Here is a 22,802-nt window from a genome sequence, read left to right as displayed (position 1 = left end):
CCTGAGGAACAATTCCACTCATTCTCTACTATAGGAGAGGAAGAGTTGTATAAACTTGTTAAATCATCTAAACCAACAACATATGTGTTAGACCCTATTCCATCTATGCTCCTAAAAGAGGTGCTTCCAGAAGTCATAGATCCTCTTCTGACTATTATGAATTCGTCATTGTCATTAGGATATGTCCCCAAAACCTTCAAACTGGCTGTTATTAGGCCTCTCATCAAAAAACCACAAGTTAATTACAGACCAATCTCGAATCTACCTTTTCTGTCCAAGATACTAGAAAAGGTAGTATCCTAACAATTATATTCCTTCTTAGAGAAAAATGGTATCTGTGAGGATTTCCAGTCAGGATTTAGACCGTATCATAGTACTGAGACTGCTCTCATTAGAGTTAAAAATGACCTGCTCTTATCATCTGTTCGTGGTTGTATCTCTCTATTAGTGCTACTGGATCTTAGCGCTGTGTTCGACACGATTGACCACAACATTCTTTTGAATAGACTAGAAAACTTTGTTGGCATTAATAGAAGTGCATTAGCATGGTTCAAATCGTACTTATCTGACCGCCATCAATTCGTAGCAGTGAATGAAGAGGTATCATATCGATCCCAAGTGCAGTATGGAGTACCTCAAGGCTCAGTACTAGGGCCGTTACCCTTGAGAGATATCATCAGGAAACACGGTGTTAGCTTTCACTGTTATGCTGATGATACTCAGCTCTACATTTCTTCGCGGCCCGGCGAAACATACCAATTTGAGCGTCTCCTCCGCATCACCCTGTTAAAAACGTCAGCTGTTCTGTGTCAGCTGCGGCACGCCGAATACACGGTTTCCTACGTTGTTGTGATTTGATCTGAATGGAAACACCGTATCCGCGTGACGCAGCTGACACAGAACAGCATATGCTATTTACAAGGTGATGCGGAGGAGACAAATTGTTGAATAAAGTCGTTATTTTTTTTCTTTTGCGCACAAAAAGTATTCTCGTACCTTCGTATAATTGCGGTTGGACCACTGATGTCACATGGATTATTTTACCATTCTCCTTGCTACGTTTCTGGACTTGGGAACATTTCAGTTGCGTTTCTGTCTATGCAGGGTCAAACACCTCTCAGATTCCATCAAAAATATCTTAATTTGTGTTCCGAAGATGAACGAAGGTCTTAAGGGTTTGAAACGACATGAGGGTGAGTAATCCTTAATTAAATAAGGTTTAATTATCTAACCTAAAACCTCCGCATGTAATAACCTAGAACACTGTCTAACACTTGATGGCTGCTGTCAATTCTTCCTGATCAGTTAGGAACCTAGGTGTGCTATTTGATAGCAATCTCCCTTTGAAAGCCACGTTTCTATCATTTGTAAAACTGCATTTTTCCATCTCAAAAATATATCTAAATATCAAGCAGAAATGTTAATTCATGCGTTCATGACCTCAAGGTTAGATTATTGTAATGCTTTATTGGGTGGTTGTTCTGCACGCTTAATAAATAAACTCCAGCTGGTCCAAAATGCAGCAGCTAGAGTTTTTACTAGAACCAGGAAGTATGACCATATTAGCCCGGTTCTGTCAACACTGCACTGGCTACCTATTAAACATTGTATAGATTTTAAAATCTTAAAACCCTGAATGGTTCAGCACCTCAGTATTTGAATGAGCTCTTATTGCATTATAGTCCTCCACGTCTGCTGCGTTCTCAAAACTCTAGCAATTTGATAATACCTAGAATATCAAAATCAACTGCGGGCGGCAGATCCTTTTCCTATTTAGCGCCCAAACTCTGGAATAACCTACCTAACATTGTTCGGGAGGCAGACACACTCTGTCAGTTTAAATCTAGATTAAAGACCCATCTCTTTAACATGGCTTACACATAACTCACTAACACATTTCTAATATTCAAATCCGTTAAAGGATTTTTAGGCTGCATTAATTAGCATAACCGGAACCGGGAACACTTCCCATAACACCCGATGTACTTGCTACATCGTTAGAAGAATGGCATCTACGCTAATATTAGTCTGTTTCTCATTTATTCCGAGGTCACCACAGCCACCAGATCCAGTCTGTATCCAGATCAGATGGTCACTGCAGTCACCCGGATCCAGTCCGTATCCAGCCCAGATGGTGGATCAGCAACTAGAGAGGACCTCTACAGCCCTGAAAGACAGCGGAGACCAGGACAACTAGATGAGCCCCAGATACAGATCCCCAGTGAGGACCTTGTCTCCTAGACGGCCACCGGGACAAGACCACAGGAACCAGTTGAGTCCTCTGCACAATCTGACTTTGCTGCAGCCTGGAGTTGAACTGCTGGTTTCGTCTGGTCAGAGGAGAACTGGCCCCCTGACTGAGCCTGGTTTCTCCCAAGGTTTTTTCTCCATTCTGTCATCGATGGATTTTTGGTTCCTTGCCGCTTTCGCCTCTGGCTTGCTTAGTTGGGGACACTTAATTTCCAGCCATATCATCGACTTGATTGCACAGATACTATTTAAACTGAACTGAGCTGGACGATGACATCACTAAATTCAATGATGAACTGCCTTTAACTGAAAATTGAGTGTTTACTATTGTCCTTTTGCATTATTGACACACTATTCTCCTAATGAATGCTGTACAGTTGCTTTGACACAATCTGTATTGTTAAAAGCGCTAATATAAATAAAGGTGACTTGACTTGACTTGAACACATGTCATGGTAATACCAAAGTATTTTTTGAAGCTACTTGAGGTACCATATAAATAGTACTTTCAAATAGACCAGTGGTTCTCAAACCTCTCCATAAAGTACCCCCAGTACTGCACGTTTTGCATGTCTCCCTATATCTGACACACCCACTTCAGGTCTTGCAGTCCCCAATAATGAGCTGATGAGTTGAATCAGGTGTGATAGATGAGGGAGACATACAAAATGTGCAGGGCTGGGGGTACTCCAGGACAGGTTTGAGAACCACTGAAATATGCTATACACAACTGTTTTTGGTAATATTTAAAGAAATAGATACTTTTTTATTAATCAAGGACACATTAAACTGATCAAAAGTGACAGTAAATGCATTTCTAATGTTACAAAATATTTATATTTCAAATAAATGCTGAAAAATAAAATGTATCATGGTTTCCAAAAAAATTGGGCAGCACAACTGTCTTCAACATTGATAATAATCAGAAATGTTTCTTGAGCAGCATATCAGCATATTAGAATGATTTCTGAAGATCATGTGACACTGAAGACTGGAGTAATGATGCTGAAAATACAGCTTTGATCACAGAAATAAATTACATATTAACAGATATTCACATAGAAAACAGAAATTTTGAATTGACAAAATAAATATTTAAATTTTACTGTATTGTTGATCAAATAAATGCAGCTCCTTTTGATTGGTATACCATGGTAATCATGCAGTACAATTGTGTGTGTGTGTGTGTGTGTGTGTGTATTAGTGCTGTCAAAATTAACGAGTTAACGCAGGCAATTATTTTTTTCATTTTAATGCATTAAAAACATTTAACGCAATTAACGCGGCGGCGGAGCTATGGTTTGCCACCCGCCTCACAACTGCTTTTCTTGACAAGAATTGCCTTTATTTAGATGCAGAACGTCTTTACTTTTCAGACACGCATTCCAAGTTCCCCTCTGCGCCAGGTGCGAGCCAAACGAGCGCAGAACAGCAACAGTGCTCATAGCTCGTGCTCATTCAAATGCACACACATGCTGTAGCCTATCATTTCATATCAAAGCGCGAAAGAAATGACGAGCATGCAACATCGTAGATATGTCGTCAGTTAAGTCATGAAGTTTCCAAAAAAGGCGAATACAGCTGCCTAAAAACTGTGCATGTATGTATGTATTTGTTATGAGTCCAATTTAAGAACATGTCTCTGAAATGCAGTGGTTTCCAGAACTGTCTCCCTCATCTAACACAACCGGTTCCTCCAACTCCTCAGCTCATTACAGAGTCTTTAGGAGCGGAGGTCTTAAATTCTAATTTAAATTAGAATTTAGTGTTCGATAACTTTATTCAGTTTTTGTATATATCCTACTTGCTGAAGACAGGGGCGCAACTGCATATTTGCCGAGGGGTATGCAAGATCAGTGTCGGCACCCTCCTGTATTCTAGTAGCCTCTAAAACTAAGTAATTGACCAAAGGCTCATTACTAACTTATGCATGGAAGGATACAAACTCATAAGGAGTGAAAAAAGGGACAAAGGTTTGAACCACCTTCCCCCTTTTTTAATACCATAGGGAAAAAAGTGAAAAGTAAAAACAAGAAGAAGAAAACAGAAAATTGTTTCACATAACATCCCCTTTTTTTATTTATTATTATTTTTATTTTCAAACACATTTACTATTGCTCACTTTTTAGTTAGGTAATTTGAATATATATACAGTGGGTACGGAAAGTATTCAGACCCCCTTAAATTTTTCACTCTTTGTTATATTGCAGCCATTTGCTAAAATCATTTAAGTTAATTTTTTTCCTCATTAATGTACACACAGCACCCAGTGATGATAAAGACATTTATAATGTTACAAAAGATTTCTATTTCAGATAAATACTGTTCTTCTGAACGTTCTATGCATCAAAGAAACTTAAAAAATCTACTCCGCTGTTTTCAACATCATAATAATAAATGTTTTTGAGCAGCAGATCAGAATATTAGAATGATTTCTGAAGGATCATGTGACGTGTAATGATGCTAAAGCTCTGCTTTGAAACCACAGGAATAAATTATTATTTTCAAATAAAAAACTGTTATTTTAAATAGTAAAAATATTTCAAAATATTACTGTTTTTGCTGTATTTTGGATCAAATAAATGCAGGCTTGGTAAGCAGAAGAGAATTCTTTTAAAAACATAAAAAATCCTACTGTTCAAAAACTTTTGACTGGTATGTTAGCCTATAGTTTGAAGTAAAAAATATTAATATTAATAAGGAGAGTCTGAGATTTATTTGACAGTGATTTCACATTTCTTGTTTGTATGAAGGCTAAATACCAATAAAAGGTGAACATTTATTTATTTGCGCCATTTTTTTCCTAAAATATTATATAGTTTTATAGGAGTAGGTTTCATAGAGTTGGCAAATTAATTTTTCATAAGTTTGTAGTTACAGACATCTGTTGTGGCCGTTCTTGGCCGTTTTTATGAGGCTTTTTTAACAGTGTTCATATCGATATCGGAATTATATCGTATCGACAGAAATTAAGAAATATATCGTGATATAAATTTTGGCCATATCGTCCAGCCCTAATAGGACCCCCCTTTAAAGAGATAATTCATGGAAAATTTGCCATGCTAAGGGGAAGATTTCTGCCAAGATTTCACCCGAAAAACAAATACTATTAAAATGAATGTCATGATTCCCACTATGACCACTAAATGACAGCAGAGGATCATTTATTGTCTCCTTTACCATTTCCACTCTGCAATATGAAATATATCGTGATATAAATTTTGGCCATATCGTCCAGCCCTAATAGGACCCCCCTTTAAAGAGATAATTCATGGAAAATTTGCCATGCTAAGGGGAAGATTTCTGCCAAGATTTCACCCGAAAAACAAATACTATTAAAATGAATGTCATGATTCCCACTATGACCACTAAATGACAGCAGAGGATCATTTATTGTCTCCTTTACCATTTCCACTCTGCAATATAGTTCTTTTTACATGTTTTGCTAATGGATTTATATTTAGACATTATAAAATCACTATTATAACATTTTAAAAATAAATTTTTGTCAAAGTTCAGCATTGTTTTGTATTGAAGTATGAAGTAGCAACTCATTGAATCTACTTGAATCACACAGATGGCCTATTGTGAATTAAAAATGGCAATTTTCAGTGAAAGCTGGCTTGTTTGTATCCTTGTTTACAATCTTAGTTCCTCTCAAATGTAAATCAAACGCCCATTTGCAAACAGGTGTTTTTTTGTTTGTTTTTTGAGCAATAGAGATACTCAGAAATGATCTGATATTTGCCCTCTTAGGCAGTGGCAGTGCCAGGATGTTTAGGGGTGGCCAGGAAGGGGGAAGCAACCAGTCTGGGGTGGCACAGAAATCTTCATTATTTCAATATAGAAATGGATTTGACTATAAAGTACTGGACCATTTTAGTGCCTAAAACACAACTGAATACAATTAATTTGTATAATTGTAATTGAGATAGTTGTGAATTACATCTAGTAATACTGAGTGAATGACAAGTTTTGTTTTATTTTTGTATTACCTAGGCTCCAGGTATTTTAATAAAAGGGCTCACTATAGCTTTATTGCTCAGTCAGCTTGGTTCTGGGTCTTAACACCCCCAAAATCTTATTCTCCATCATTGCATAGGCCCACTCATGGATGAGACATGCAGATAACTGTAGTCATTGCAGCAATTTTGTCAAACCTAAACCGAGCTCTGTACAAATGTAAGAATGTAAAATACGTTTTTTTTCATGCATTTAAATATAGTTTCATTTTCTTTTTCGTACTTTAAAAATTAACGAAAAATTAGCGCATATTTCCTAGTACATTTAACTGCACTGTGCTGCCATTTGGCCTACTTGTGCATTAAATTATAAATAAAAAAATTATATAGCCTATCATCGTGCGCCCTATTGTGATCTCGAATTGCAGAATATTTCAGTAGGCTGCATGCATTTGAGAGACTTAAGTGTAATGCATGCACAGTTTTGCAGCTTTAATCGCCATTTTGGTAATTTCGTGACTTAACTGACGATGTACGCTCGTGGTTTATTTATGAAGTGAGCGTGCGCCTCATTTTCGCGTACAGTTAAAGAGCGTGCGCCGTGAGCGCAGTAAAACGGCTGACAGGACAGGAAAGTTTGTTTTACTGACATATAGCAAAATGTCATTAGACCGCAGCTCCCTGTTGGTCTACTGAAGCTCATTTGGCACCTGTAACCTACCTTTTCTGCGCTTGTTTGACTCGCGCCTGGTGCATAGGGCAAGCTGAGGTGCGTATCTGAAAAGTCTCCCGTTTGTTGTAGTCGCAAAGAGATACGGCCGTTCCGCGTCTTAATAATTTTTTAATAAATACATTTTTGAACTCATTAAAATACTAAAAACCGTTAAATAAAAATGTTGCATCAATTCTTTTGAATAACTAAGCTTTTGATTATTTATAACGTTTTATTAAAGAAGATTTTCACAGAATGATTTTGGCAAAATGGCGCCCCCCTATGTGTGGCGTTCCTATGCACTGCATTTACTCCAAACACCGTTTTTGCGCCACTGACTGAAGGGCACAAGTAGCTAAATATGACATTTATTATAATGGGTTTATGTGAAGATTGTTTTAAGTTCACATAAATTAGAAGTTATTTTAAGTCTAATAAATGTTAAAATTGATAGCTCTCAATTATACTGTAATGTTGAATGGCTAGTTAATGGTTAAATATTAGGGAGAAAAAAACGATTTCCTAGAGACATCAATAGTATTAATATCAGTGATACATACTGGCCTTTAATCATAAAAAAAGATGCCATTAAACAATTATTAAAAATATAATGTCTTTATGTTGTTTGTACATTAATTTGAAGATTGAATGTGAAATTGTTGCAATGTAAAAGTATTTATAAAAACTTTAATGTTAGGTGGGATTAATCGTGATTAATTTCAGAAACAATGTGAGATTAATTAGTTAATCATTTTTTAATCAATTGATAGTACTAATATTTATATATATCGTTTGCTACAATAAATAAACAATATATATATTACGGCTAAGTCAGCTTCATTAAAACATACAAACCATATTTATTTTTCACAGTAACTTCTGATCAAATGGACATGAATGACATGAGGAAGAATTAGAGCCGAATGTGACTGGATTCATGTTACAGGCGTTTATATCAGAGCGTCTGTTCAGTCATGTGATCAGCAGCTTCACTGCTGTAAAATCATAATCCATCACTGCTCATGTAATCAACCTCGTTTAGAGTGACAACTCGTTTTACCATAGTAACATTAGTAAATGTGGATGATATATTACTTGAGTTACATGTTCAGCAGTTATTTTGCATGTAGTGTTGCGTCAGTCTCATCTTCTTCCTCCTCCTCATCATCTTCATCAGCTGGAGTCTGTGCTTTATTGGGTCTCGTGTTGCGCCTGCAGATGTTCAGATGGGTCAGAGGTCAGTGTGTGAGTGTGTGTGTGTGCGTGAATGTGAGTGTGTGTGTGTGTGTGAGAGTGTGTGTGTTTGAGTGCGTGTGTGTGCGTGTGTTTGAGTGTGCGTTTGAGTGCATGTGTGTGTGTGGATGTGTGCGTGCGTGCGTGCGTGTGTGTGAGTGCGTGCGAGTGCGAGTGTGCGTGCGTGTGTGTGTGTGTGTGTGTGTGTGATGAAGCATGGACCCACGCGCGTCTCACCTGATATGGTTGCGGAGGCCACAGATCTCCGTTTTCAGCTGATCGTTGAGCTCCTGCTGTTCCTCCACGTCTCTCTGCAGCTTCTTCCTGCTGTTCTCCAGCCTCTCAATCTCCTCCTCGGCCTCGTCCAGCTGACGCTTCAGGGTTTTCAGACGCAGAGACAGCTGCAGACACATAGGCCGAGTGTGAGGTGTGTGTCGCTCCCGTCTGAGAGCAGATCTCTCTCTCGTTTGTGTGAAAATGAAAACAGGACAGGATTGCTGACACACACACTCACACACACTCTCTCTCACACTCACTCTCAAACGTCTGGTGCACTATCCTTGTGGGGACTCTCAATTGGCATAATGGTTTTTATCCTGTACAAACTGTATTTTCTATTCTATTTATCGCCCTATACCTAAACCTACCCCTCACAGAAAACTTTATGCATTTTTACAATATAAAAAAAACTAATTCTGTATGATTTATAAGCTTATGTACCCTCAATTTAGGTCCCCACCATCACACGAGTCCCCATGAGTCTGTGTGTGTTCAGGTTTAAAGGGGTCATATGATGCAATTAAATTTTTTCCTTTCTCTTTGGAGTGTTACAAGCTCTTGATGCATAAAGAAGATCTGTAAAGCTGCAAAGACTAAAGTCTCAAATCCAAAGAGATATTCTTTATAAAAGTTCAGAGTCAACCACGCCTACCTAAAAGGCCTCGTTCTAACACGCCCCCACATGTCTACCTCACTATGTGGGAAGATTTGCATAATGCCGCCCAAATGTTCAGGCAAAGAAAGAAGGTGTAACTTTTATTCTCGCTGTAGTATTGTTGCCGCTGCTGCCATGTCGTGAAGACGCTGTGTGATTCGTTGTGAAAGCGAAACTACTTTGTTTGGTCTTCCAAAAGAGGACACGACTAGAAATCAGTGGTTAAGTTGTATGTACAACACTGTTCCAGAACAGTTCAACCCAAATATCCAGAAGTGTGCAGCACATTTTATGGAGGACTGTTTCCTGATCCTGGGAGAGACACACACACACACACTCTCTCTCTCTCTCTCTCACACACACACACTCTCTCTCACACACACACTCTCTCTCTCTCTCATGCACACACACACACACACACACACACACTCTCTCTCTCTCTCTCTCACACACACTGTCTCTCTCGCTCTCACACACACACACACACACACACACACACACACAGTCGCTCTCTCTCACGTTAGTCAGTTTTGCGAAGAGCATGTAAACTGGCCTGTAGGTTCGGAGTTTTGGCGAGAAAAGTTTGAGTGAGAAGAGTTCATGTCATTGAAATATTTTTTCATTCATTCTGTGCCAAAGCAATGATAAATGATCCAGTTTATCCACACAAATGCTGTTGTACTTCATTGGGAGAAGAGTGTTGAGAAAAACTGACCCGAGTGTTGAGAAACACGTCCTAGTGATTAGACAAAACTGTATGAATGTGAAAAGCAAGAATAAAATCCTGAAGAAGGGCCTCATTATTTGCAGTTGTTTGGGTCTGGGAGGGGAAAGAGCGGCTCTGATGTTCAGCGGGAGCACTGATTCTGTAGTACAGGACAGATGATGGTCACCTGATCTCTCTGGTCCTGCAGTGAGAGCTTCTCCTCCTCCAGATGCATGGTCAGCTCCTTCATGCGGCGCTCCAGTCTGCGGGTCAGCTGCTGCAGCTCGCTCTTCTCTCTGAGCGCAGACAGAGAACAGAGCATCAGAGCAGAGGAGACGCTGTGAATCAGGAGCGTCTGCTGAGTCTCCTCACCTCTCCTCTCCCAGCAGCCTCTCCTCCAGCTCCTGCAGGTGCAGCTGCAGTTTGGAGATGATGGCGTCCTGACCGATGCGCTGAGATCCCTCCAGCTGCGCCACGCGGCCCCGCAGATCCTTATTCTACAGGACAGCAGATCCAGTAGCTCAAAACAAACCCGGAATACCACACTCTATTCTCAGTCGAACCCAACACCTAAAATATTCACCTCAAGTCCCCTGAGATTTATGTTAATATTTCAATAATTTATTGACACATTCACATGTACACCTTTTTTGTAAAATACAAAATGAATATTTGATGATAATAATAACAACTTTATTTTACATTACAAAATTACAAACCCGATTCCAAAAAAGTTGGGACACTGTACAAATTGTGAATAAAAACAGAATGCAATGATGTGGAAGTTTCAAATTTCAATATTTTATTCAGAATACAACATAGATGACATATCAAATGTTTAAACTGAGAAAATGTATCATTTTAAGGGAAAAATAAGTTGATTTTAAATTTCATGGCATCAACACATCTCAAAAAAGTTGGGACAAGACCATGTTTACCACTGTGTGGCATCCCCTCTTCTTTTTATAACAGTCTGCAAACATCTGGGGACTGAGGAGACAAGTTGCTCAAGTTTAAGAATAGGAATGTTGTCCCATTCTTGTCTAATACAGGCTTCTAGTTGCTCAACTGTCTTAGGGCTTCTTTGTCGCATCTTCCTCTTTATGATGCACCAAATGTTTTCTATGGGTGAAAGATCCGGACTGCAGGCTGGCCATTTCAGTACCCGGATCCTTCTTCTACGCAGCCATGATGTTGTAATTGATGCAGTATGTGGTCTGGCATTGTCATGTTGGAAAATGCAAGGTCTTCCCTGAAAGAGACGACGTCTGGATGGGAGCGTATGTTGTTCTAGAACTTGGATATACTTTTCAGCATTGATGGTGCCTTTCCAGATGTGTAAGCTGCCCATGCCACACGCACTCATGCAACCCCATACCATCAGAGATGCAGGCTTCTGCACTGAGCGCTGATAACAACTTGGGTTGTCCTTGTCCTCTTTAGTCTGGATGACATGGCGTCCCAGTTTTCCAAAAAGAACTTCAAATTTTGATTCGTCTGACCACAGAACAGTTTTCCACTTTGCCACAGTCCATTTTAAATGAGCCTTGGCCCAGAGAAAACGCCTGCGCTTCTGGATCATGTTTAGATATGGCTTCTTTCTGACCTATAGAGTTTTAGCCGGCAACAGCGAATGTGCCATTGGATTGTGTTCACCGACAATGTTTTCTGGAAGTATTCCTGAACCCATGTTGTGATTTCTATTACAGTAGCATTCCTGTATGTGATGCAGTGCCGTCTAAGGGCCCGAAGATCACGGGCATCCAGTATGGTTTTCCGGCCTTGACCCTTACACACAGAGATTGTTCCAGATTCTCTGAATCTTTGGATGATATTATGCACTGTAGATGATGATAACTTCAAACTCTTTGCAATTTTTCTCTGAGAAACTCCTTTCTGAGATTGCTCCACTATTTTTCGCCGCAGCATTGGGGGAATTGGTGATCTTCTGCCCATCTTGACTTCTGAGAGACACTGCCACTCTGAGAGGCTCTTTTTATACCCAATCATGTTGCCAATTGACCAAATAAGTTGCAAATTGGTCCTCCAGCTGTTCCTTATATGTACATTTAACTTTTCCGGCCTCTTATTGCTACCTGTCCCAACTTTTTTGGAATGTGTAGCTCTCATGAAATCCAAAATGAGCCAATATTTGGCATGACATTTCAAAATGTCTCACTTTCAACATTTGATATGTTATCTATATTCTATTGTGAATAAAATATAAGTTTATGAGATTTGTAAATTATTCCATTCCTTTTTTACTCACAATTTGTACAGTGTCCCAACTTTTTTGGAATTGGGTTTGTACTTAAATTCTTAATTTTTAAAGTTTAAATCTTCAGGCTTTAATTTTGGCAGAATATTGGTGAAATGCTGTAAACATCTGTTCAGAAAGAAGTTGAATATCATGTGAATGTGTAAATAAAGTGAATTTAGCATGTTCCTGCAGGCATGTTAATCTCACAGCACAGATATACTGCGATTTCAGTTTAATTCTTTCTTTTTTTTCACATTCAATTTAATTATTAAATCATAAAGCCCTGTTTGGAAAACTGAGAGATATATTATATATATTTCAATGAAATGCATGATTTTATACTAAATGAATTTACTAAATGAAAATGAATTTATATGAATTATATTCATAAATGTGACCCTGGAGCACAAAAGCAGTCTTAAGTCGCTGGGGTTTATTTGTAGCAATAGCCAACAATACATTGTATGGGTCAAAATTATAGATTTTTCTTTTATGCCAAAAATCATTAGGATATTAAGTAAAGATCATGTTCCATGAAGATATTTTGTAAGTTTCCTACCGTAAATATATCAAAACTTAATTTTTGATTAGTAATATGCATTGCTAAGAACTTCATTTGGACAACTTTAAAGATGATTTTCTCAATATTTAGATTTTTTTGCACCCTCAGATTCCAGATTTTCAAATCGTTGTATCTCGGCCAAATATTGTCCGATCCTAACAAACCATACATCAATGGAAAGCTGATTTATTCAGTTTTCAGATTGTGTCTCATCTGAAATCTCAATGATCTCAATCTCAGCCTTATGACTGGTTTTGTGGTCCAGGGTCACATATGTGAGTGAAGTCGTTCACCTGTCGCTCCAGACGGATCTTGTCACATTCCAGCTCGTGTCGAGCAGCTCGTTCCTGCAGCACTTCAGCTCTCACCTGCTCCATCTGACATATATATATATATATATCACACACACGCCTTTGGCTTGCTTAGTTGGACACTATTAGACACTATTAGAAGAAAGCTGAACTGGATGATGACATCACTGAATCAACTGACTTTAGCTGAAAAATGACTCTGTTATTGTCTTCTTACATTACTGACAAACTATTTCCCTGTTTAAAACTGTAAAGCTGCTATGACACGACCAGTATTGTAGAAAGTGCTATACAAATAAAGGTGACTTGACTTTACTTGACACACACACATACAACACACGGATTTCTGTGGATTGAGCATTCATCATGTTCTCTCCACAGTATTCGTGTATCATAACTGTGCTTGTCATTATTCATGTGAATGCATTAATCTGTGGCCTTATGAAACTGCTAGTGATGTGTGTGTGTGTGTGTGTGTGTGTTATTCTGAGCGTGTCTGTGCTTTCTTTGTGTTTGACTGGAACAAAACTGAGCGACTCCAATTAATGAGACACAGCTGAATGAAGCCCAGAAATAAAGAACTAGAGCGCTTTAAAGCGGGTCAGAAACACACAGTCCATTAGACACTGACCACAATCACGACCTACTTAAACACACACACACACACACACACACACAAAGTTTCTGCCATGATCTGCAGACATCAAACACACACACACTCAAGCTGAGAGATGTTGTCTGTCCGGTGTGTGTGTGTGTGTGTGTGAGACCTGCTCTCGTCCTCGTTCCAGTCTCTTCATGAGCGCGTCTGAGCTGCTGCGCTCCTCTAACACACTCCGCTCCAGCTCACACACTCGCACCTGGACACACACACACACACTTTAAATACATGATCTTCTGAAATCAACTGGAGACTAAAGTTCAGAATACTGTGTGTGTGTGTGTGTGTGTGTGTGAGTGTGTGTGAGTCTGTGAGAGAGAGTGTGTGTGTGTGTGTGTGTTTGAGTGTGTTTGTGTGTGTGTGTGTGTGTGTGTGTGTGTGTGTGTGTGTGTGTGTGAGAGTGAGTGAGTGAGTGAGTGTGTGTGTGTGTGTGTGTGTGTGTGTGTGTGAGAGTGAGTGAGTGAGTGAGTGTGTGTGTGTGTGTGTGTGTGTGTGTGTGTGAGAGTGAGTGAGTGAGTGAGTGTGTGTGTGTGTGTGTGTGTGTGTGTGTGTGTATGTGAGAGAGTGTGTGTGAGTGTATACCTCCATGAGTTTGCTGTGTCTGTCGTCATGTGTTTGTTGTTTCTCCTCCAGCTCTTTTATTCTCTTCTGCAGCTGCTGAGTTTTCAGTTCCGCCTCATTCAGATCAAACTCGCAGCGAGAGAGTTTCTCCTCCAACACACACCGCTGAACACACACACACACACACCAAATATGATGACAGGAACACCAAACAGAGCCAGTGTGAGAGAGAGAGTGAGTGTGTGTGTGTTAGAGTGAGTGTGTGTGTGTGTGTGTGTGTGAGAGAGAGTGAGTGAGTGTGCGCACCTCTCTCTGGTACTCCAGTGTGGCGTGAGTGTGTGTCTGTAGTTGTGTGTGTGTATCATGTAGCTCTGTGTGTAGTGTGTCCAGTTCTCTCTGGCTCTGATCTCTGAGCGTGTCCACCTCCTCCTGCAGCTTCTGCGTCTCCTGCTCCGATCCCATCACCGCCGCGCTCATCTACACACACACACACACACAGAATGAGTGAGATCAGAGCGACTCCTCCATCAGACGGGAGTCGCGTGTCTCCGCTCACCTCCTCCTGCAGCCGCTCTAACACTCGGTCCTGGCTCCTCCTCTGCTCCTCTAACTCACTGCGTCTCCTCTGCAGCTCCTTTATCTGACGGCGCTCCTCCTCATACCTCTCCTTCAGCTCACGGTGAGCTCGAGTCAACCTGCTCAGCTCACTCTGAGACACAGACAAGTCAGGTCAGCTTTATTTCTATAGCGCTTTATACCATACAGACTGTATCAAGTCAGCGTTACAGTATTAAACAGGAAAATAGTGACGATAATGCAAGCACAATTCAATTCTGCTGAAAAGCAGCTCTAGAAAGTGGACAAGGGTAAACAGTCAATATTTCAGTTAAAGGCAGTTCATCGTTGATTCAGTTCAGTTTAATAATTGTGCAAAGTTCATCAATTATGGAATGAGTTTATGGCTGCAACAAACAATTATTTTGATAATCGATTAATCTAACGATTATTAGAACAACTAATCGCCAATTATTTCACAGATTAATCAGTAGGTTTGATGGATTATTCAGCTTTTACAATGAGTTCAAATATTGAGTTACACATATTCTAACTAATACATAAACAAGGTAATCGCTTCAGATTTTGAAACCGTCAAACAATTGTATTATTATTGTACATTTTCAATTATTATACAGTTATTTTTTACAATACAAATAAATATATTTGGCATACAAAATGAGATGACGGACAGAGACTTTCTCATTCACTATTTAAACTGTATGACAAAGTAACTCATTCTGTCTAACATCTCTTTTTGTAAGTCATACAGATATGGAACAAAATAATGGTAAGTGATAAGACATTTTAGTTTTGGATACATTATTTTATTCACAACATTAGCACTCTTTATAATACATTATAGTGTTATAATACTCAAAACAGTCCTGAGCTAGATTAAAGGGGTCATATGATGCTGCAAAAAAGAACATTCGGGCTGGACTCTGCTTCGTCCACGGTGAAAGCCGATCCGGCGATCCACAGCACTAAGTTGATGTATTTCCTCAGCGACCAGCACGGATCAGCTGTAGGCATGATGAAGTGGATATCATCTTCTTTTGGAAGACCAAACAAAGTAGTTTCGCTTTCACAAGGAAGCACACAGTGCCTTCACGACATGGCTGCAGCGGCAACAATACTACAGCGAGAATAAAAGTTACGCCTTCTTTCTTTGCGTGAACATTTGGGCGGCGTTATGCAAATCTTCCCACACAGTGAGGTAGATATGTGGGGGCGTGTTAGAACGAGCCATTTTAGGTAGGCGTGGCTGACTCTGAACTTTTATAAAGAATATCTCTTTGGATTTGAGACTTTAGTCTTTGCAACTTTACAGATCTTCTTTATGCACCAAGAGCTTGTAACACTCCAAAGAGAAAGGAAAAAAATTTAATCGCATTATATGACCCCTTTAAGCTTTAAACTCTGCAAACCAAAATGTGACTTTAATGTAATATGATTTTTTTTTCTTCTTCTTTGCAATAACTAATAAAAAGATTCACACCGGAGAGCTGCTTTATAACAGAATATCAAGTTGCAATTGTAAATGAAAACAACACTTGACACTGTTTTTCATGTTTAATACTGTAAAGCTGCTTGATTTAAATCAATCTATTGTATAAATCACTATATATATACGTGACTTAACTGGAGGGCCGACTGCAGAGCTGGTGCAAAAATCACATCGCTATGATCAGATGCTTTCTGAACTGCTGTTTTTTCACCGCTGTCATTTTTGTTGTGTTTATTTCATTATTCAGAGGAAAGCAAAAAATGTGGGTGGGTCCTCCCCCAGAAACATTTTACTGGAGTATGTTAGCATTATAACAACAAAGTGTAAGTGTAACTGTAATTCAGTGCTGCAACAAAGACTATATGATGCCTTTAAAAGCAACAGGCGAACAACTGATGAAGATTAATTTAAATAGCAGCTTGTTTAGAGACCATATGCGAGCACACAGACCCACCCGAGCAGCAGATATGCTAAGATGCTTTGTTTGGCTTGCTGTGTCGCACAGGGGCGCCTGCTGGATTTCATCTGAGGGTACACACAGACTTTTTTTTTGTGGTCAAAAACAGCACTTAAATGTTCAATTCCCTTCAATATCGTGAGTATGTAACTTTAAGGCTTGAGGACCAAACGATCAGTGACAGCAACACTGAGCAGAACGAAGGTGTAACGCATTTTAAACCTTTTAAAAACTGCACGAAAACAGCAAAAATCAACGAAATGATAAAATACATCCATCAGCATGCTCACAGCTGTTAAACAACAACAGAGAACAAAACAATGCTGATGAAGTGGATATTCACGATTGAAAAAAAAGAAACTTGAAATAGCCTACTGTCGGTGAATGACTGCTTATTCATGACACAGCTTAATTTTCTCAAAGTTAGCCTCAATAAGTAGTCTTTTGTTTCAGTTATTTGTAGGCGTTGCTATGCAGTTATTAAAGAGATAGAGAGGAAGAGAAAGAGTGTGTTTTTTATTTTAGTCACTTGCGTGTAAATGTCTGGTGTGTGAGAGAGACAGTACGCGCTGTCCACAGATCAGTGGTTTTTCAAACTGTTTGATACCAAAGACCCACAAATATAATAATTCCCTTCAGGTCTGGTTTTACAGAGGTGCTAAAGATGAAGCTGTAATACTAACATTGGCGAAACAGCGTAAAAGGTTTCCATTTACAACGTGTTTTACTGCGTTTAGAGTTGAACGTCTACTCTAGAGTCTACTTCATCCAGACCTACTTGTTATATGTGTTCTTAAGTATCTCGATACTGTTTGTTTTAATGACGGAGGAACGCTTCATATGATTCATAATCAAAAAAATGATTAATCCATAATTTGTGGTATGGCTAGCTCACTTGACAGAAATACGGGACACACATCATAACTGCTGAAATATTTGCAGGGCAGACGAACAGGTCAGGTCAGCCGAAGTGCTCATGGTACTCATGGTAGTGCATACAGCCGTACACCTGCAGGCACCACTGGTGTCACGGAAGTGCAGCAGGTGCAAGAAGTGAAAACACGGAATGTAGTTTAATTTATATGGACTCTGAATGAGCGGAATGGATTTGAGGAAGCAGCAGCGTGGAAGTCAAAGCTGTAGCTAAAACACAGAATTAGAAACAGTAAAAGTAAGTGGTTCCAATATCATTGGTCTTAAAAAGTGGGTGGGTCTTGTCCCACCCATATAGAATGGTTCCAACGCCCATGCGTGCAGCACATATTTACATATTCATCTAAACCGCATTATTGCAGGGCCTACATGGGAGCTCAAACGACTATGAGATCATATAAGATCAAACGACTACAAAAAAATCTGCAAATCAAACGACAACAACAAAACTATATGCAGACAATTTTTTATTGTCGATAATGTCGAATAATCATTTCAGCCCTAAATGAGTTCAACTAATCTATAAAGCAGCTCTGGAGGAAGCTCAGAGACGGACGGACAGACAGACAGAGAGATAGACAGAGACAGACAGATGGACGGACAGAGAGATAGACAGAGACAGACAGACGGATGGACAAATGGACAGACAGACGGACGGACAGACAGACAGACGAATAGAGAGACAAATGGACAGACGGACAGACAGAGAGAGATAGACAGACGGACGGACAGACAGACAAATGGACAGACGGACAGACAGAGAGATAGACAGACAGATGGACAGACAGACAAATGGACAGACAGACAGACAAACAAATGGACAGACAGACGGACAGACAGACAGAGACAAATGGACAGACGGACAGACAGAGAGATGGACAGAGACAGACAGACAGACAGACAAATGGACAGACAGAGAGATAGACAGAGACAGACAGACAGATGGACAGACAGACGGACGGATAGACAGACAAATGGACAGACGGACAGACAGAGAGATAGATGGACAGATAGATGGACGGACGGACAGATGGACAGACAGACGGACAGACAGAGTCAGACGGACGGACAGACAGACAGACAGACAGATGGACAGACAGATGAACAGATGGACGGACAGACAAACAGACAGACAGACGGACGGACAGACAGAGAGAGATAGACAGACAGATGGACAGACAGAGAGATAGACAGACAGATGGACAGACAGACGGACGGACAGACAGACAGACAAATGGACAGACAAATGGACAGGCGGACAGACAGAGAGATGGACAGAGACAGACAGACAGATGGACAGACAGACAGCCAGACAGACAAATGGACAGACAGAGAGATAGACAGAGACAGACAGACAGATGGACAGACAGACGGACGGATAGACAGACAAATGGACAGACGGACAGACAGAGAGATAGATGGACAGACAGACGGACGGATAGACAGACAAATGGACAGACGGACAGACAGAGAGATAGATGGACAGATAGATGGACGGACGGACGGACAGACAGACAGACAGACAGACAGATGGACAGACAGATGAACAGATGGACGGACAAACAGACAGATGAACAGACAGAGACAGACAGAGAGACAGATGGACAGACAGACAGATGAACAGACTGACGGAGAGACAGAGAGACAGACGGATGGACAGATGGACGGATGGACAGACAGGTTACCTGTGTGTCCTCCAGGTGTCTCATCAGGGCTCGGTTGGCTCCACACATGTCCTCCTCCTGCTGTCTGACCTCCTGCAGCTCCTCCTCCAGATTCTGTTTCTCCATCTGAACATCAAGAAAAAAACCTGGTACTGAAACTGGTACTGTTCATACTGCAGCTTTAACAGGTTGCTGATTCTCACCGTCAGCTGCTCCACACGTGCTGTCAGGAGCTTCTCATGCTCTTGCTTCTGCTGAATGAGATGGTGGAGGGAGGAGATCTGCTCCTCCAGAGTGCAGATCTTTTGCTGGAGCTCGGCTTTAGTCTGCTTCAGCTCTGAGATCAGCGTCTGATCGGCTCCTTTCTCTGCAGCCACCTCCAGAACCTTCTGACCCAGCAGAGCCACACTCTGGAGCAGAGGAAGAGGATGGAGGGGCGTCAAGTCAGCTTTAATTCTATAGAGCTACATACAATAGACTGTACATTAAATAAAAGTGAACTGAAATGAAACACAATATAGAAACATGCCTCTTTGGCCTCCTGTGTGGCTTCCAGGAGTCTGTGGATCTCCTGCTGGTGCTCCTCCTGCAGCGCCTCCACATCTCTGGCGTGAGCTGAGATCTCCTCCTCTAGCGCCCCCCGCAGGGCTTTCAGCTCACTGTCCCTCCGGTGTAGCGCCTCCTCCTGCTCCTCCTGCACCTGCTGCAGGGCCTCGAACTCCCCATGCAACTGACACAGATCCTGAGAGACGGACGGAGAGATTCTAACCTCACACAAATCATTCCATGAAAATGAAGGGGTCAGAGGTTGTACCTGCAGCAGCCTGTCTCTCTCTCCGGCCTTGCAGCTCTTAGCGCTGTCTAACTCATCATGGATGTCAGACAGCTGCTGCTGCAGATCCCTCATATCAGAACGACACTGATCACGAGCTCTTCTGGCCTGCAGGAGTCTGAACACACACACACACACAGACATATATGTGTGTGTGAGTGAGTGAGTGAGTGAGTGAGCGAGTGTGTGTGTGTGTGTGAGAGAGTGAGTGAGTGAGTGTGTGTGTGTGTGTGTGTGAGTCAGTGAGTATGTATGTGATATGTGTGTGTGTGGGTGTGTGAGTGAGTGAGTGAGTGAGTGAGTATGTGTGTGATATATGTGTGTGTGTGTGAGTGAGTGAGTGAGTGAGAGAGTGAGTGTGAGCGAGCGAGCGAGCGAGCGTGCGAGTGAGTGAGTGAGTGAGTGAGTGAGTGTGTGTGATATATGTGTGTGTGTGAGTGAGTGAGTGAGTGAGTGTGAGCGAGCGAGCGTGCGTGAGTGAGTGAGTGAGTATGTGTGTGATATATGTGTGTGTGTGAGTGAGTGAGTGAGTGAGTGAGTGAGTGAGTGAGTGAGTGAGTGAGTGAGTGAGTGAGTGAGTGAGTGAGTGAGTGAGTGAGTGAGTGAGTGAGTGAGTGAGTGAGTGAGTGAGTGAGTGAGTGAGTGAGTGAGTGAGTGAGTGAGTGAGTGAGTGAGTGAGTGAGTGAGTGAGTGAGTGAGTGAGTGAGTGAGTGAGTGAGTGAGTGAGTGAGTGAGTGAGTGAGTGAGTGAGTGAGTGAGTGAGTGAGTGAGTGAGTGAGTGAGTGAGTGAGTGAGTGAGTGAGTGAGTGAGTGAGTGAGTGAGTGAGTGAGTGAGTGAGTGAGTGAGTGAGTGAGTGAGTGAGTGAGTGAGTGAGTGAGTGAGTGAGTGAGTGAGTGAGTGAGTGAGTGAGTGAGTGAGTGAGTGAGTGAGTGAGTGAGTGAGTGAGTGAGTGAGTGAGTGAGTGAGTGAGTGAGTGAGTGAGTGAGTGAGTGAGTGAGTGAGTGAGTGAGTGAGTGAGTGAGTGAGTGAGTGAGTGAGTGAGTGAGTGAGTGAGTGAGTGAGTGAGTGAGTGAGTGAGTGAGTGAGTGAGTGAGTGAGTGAGTGAGTGAGTGAGTGAGTGAGTGAGTGAGTGAGTGAGTGAGTGAGTGAGTGAGTGAGTGAGTGAGTGAGTGAGTGAGTGAGTGAGTGAGTGAGTGAGTGAGTGAGTGAGTGAGTGAGTGAGTGAGTGAGTGAGTGAGTGAGTGAGTGAGTGAGTGAGTGAGTGAGTGAGTGAGTGAGTGAGTGAGTGAGTGAGTGAGTGAGTGAGTGAGTGAGTGAGTGAGTGAGTGAGTGAGTGAGTGAGTGAGTGAGTGAGTGAGTGAGTGAGTGAGTGAGTGAGTGAGTGAGTGAGTGAGTGAGTGAGTGAGTGAGTGAGTGAGTGAGTGAGTGAGTGAGTGAGTGAGTGAGTGAGTGAGTGAGTGAGTGAGTGAGTGAGTGAGTGAGTGAGTGAGTGAGTGAGTGAGTGAGTGAGTGAGTGAGTGAGTGAGTGAGTGAGTGAGTGAGTGAGTGAGTGAGTGAGTGAGTGAGTGAGTGAGTGAGTGAGTGAGTGAGTGAGTGAGTGAGTGAGTGAGTGAGTGAGTGAGTGAGTGAGTGAGTGAGTGAGTGAGTGAGTGAGTGAGTGAGTGAGTGAGTGAGTGAGTGAGTGAGTGAGTGAGTGAGTGAGTGAGTGAGTGAGTGAGTGAGTGAGTGAGTGAGTGAGTGAGTGAGTGAGTGAGTGAGTGAGTGAGTGAGTGAGTGAGTGAGTGAGTGAGTGAGTGAGTGAGTGAGTGAGTGAGTGAGTGAGTGAGTGAGTGAGTGAGTGAGTGAGTGAGTGAGTGAGTGAGTGAGTGAGTGAGTGAGTGAGTGAGTGAGTGAGTGAGTGAGTGAGTGAGTGAGTGAGTGAGTGAGTGAGTGAGTGAGTGAGTGAGTGAGTGAGTGAGTGAGTGAGTGAGTGAGTGAGTGAGTGAGTGAGTGAGTGAGTGAGTGAGTGAGTGAGTGAGTGAGTGAGTGAGTGAGTGAGTGAGTGAGTGAGTGAGTGAGTGAGTGAGTGAGTGAGTGAGTGAGTGAGTGAGTGAGTGAGTGAGTGAGTGAGTGAGTGAGTGAGTGAGTGAGTGAGTGAGTGAGTGAGTGAGTGAGTGAGTGAGTGAGTGAGTGAGTGAGTGAGTGAGTGAGTGAGTGAGTGAGTGAGTGAGTGAGTGAGTGAGTGAGTGAGTGAGTGAGTGAGTGAGTGAGTGAGTGAGTGAGTGAGTGAGTGAGTGAGTGAGTGAGTGAGTGAGTGAGTGAGTGAGTGAGTGAGTGAGTGAGTGAGTGAGTGAGTGAGTGAGTGAGTGAGTGAGTGAGTGAGTGAGTGAGTGAGTGAGTGAGTGAGTGAGTGAGTGAGTGAGTGAGTGAGTGAGTGAGTGAGTGAGTGAGTGAGTGAGTGAGTGAGTGAGTGAGTGAGTGAGTGAGTGAGTGAGTGAGTGAGTGAGTGAGTGAGTGAGTGAGTGAGTGAGTGAGTGAGTGAGTGAGTGAGTGAGTGAGTGAGTGAGTGAGTGAGTGAGTGAGTGAGTGAGTGAGTGAGTGAGTGAGTGAGTGAGTGAGTGAGTGAGTGAGTGAGTGAGTGAGTGAGTGAGTGAGTGAGTGAGTGAGTGAGTGAGTGAGTGAGTGAGTGAGTGAGTGAGTGAGTGAGTGAGTGAGTGAG

General features: G+C 41.6%; 2 protein-coding genes across 3 annotated transcripts in view; both read right to left on the bottom strand.

Moving 5' to 3' along the window:
* The window catches only part of LOC107552433 (aquaporin-9-like), a 37,581-nt gene extending 30,579 nt beyond the window's left edge, over positions 1–7,002 (bottom strand). Inside the window, exon 1 of the mRNA XM_016234315.1 lies at positions 6,934–7,002. The gene's annotated coding sequence lies outside the window, so the exon portion shown is untranslated. The remainder of the gene's footprint in view (positions 1–6,933) is intronic.
* A 752-nt stretch (positions 7,003–7,754) lies between these two features.
* The window catches only part of LOC107552421 (cingulin-like protein 1), a 22,214-nt gene continuing 7,166 nt past the window's right edge, over positions 7,755–22,802 (bottom strand). Inside the window, exons 7-19 of one of the 2 annotated variants that reach the window (XM_016234287.1) lie at positions 20,086–20,221; positions 19,801–20,013; positions 19,475–19,681; positions 19,293–19,397; positions 14,709–14,861; positions 14,459–14,629; positions 14,174–14,317; positions 13,701–13,790; positions 12,913–12,996; positions 10,170–10,294; positions 9,985–10,093; positions 8,395–8,558; positions 7,755–8,136 (exon numbers count right to left, since the gene is read on the bottom strand). In XM_016234287.1, coding sequence (XP_016089773.1) covers positions 8,040–8,136; positions 8,395–8,558; positions 9,985–10,093; positions 10,170–10,294; positions 12,913–12,996; positions 13,701–13,790; positions 14,174–14,317; positions 14,459–14,629; positions 14,709–14,861; positions 19,293–19,397; positions 19,475–19,681; positions 19,801–20,013; positions 20,086–20,221 — 1,798 coding nt within the window. In that variant the 3' untranslated portion in view covers positions 7,755–8,039. The remainder of the gene's footprint in view (positions 8,137–8,394; positions 8,559–9,984; positions 10,094–10,169; positions 10,295–12,912; positions 12,997–13,700; positions 13,791–14,173; positions 14,318–14,458; positions 14,630–14,708; positions 14,862–19,292; positions 19,398–19,474; positions 19,682–19,800; positions 20,014–20,085; positions 20,222–22,802) is intronic. The other variant, XM_016234288.1, reaches the window with a different exon arrangement.

The sequence above is a fragment of the Sinocyclocheilus grahami genome, unplaced genomic scaffold (genome assembly GCF_001515645.1).
Source record: "Sinocyclocheilus grahami isolate Dianchi unplaced genomic scaffold, SAMN03320097.WGS_v1.1 scaffold450.1, whole genome shotgun sequence".
In the NCBI taxonomy this organism is placed as follows: Eukaryota; Metazoa; Chordata; class Actinopteri; order Cypriniformes; family Cyprinidae; genus Sinocyclocheilus; species Sinocyclocheilus grahami.
This window is presented reverse-complemented; position numbering and strand designations above follow the sequence as displayed.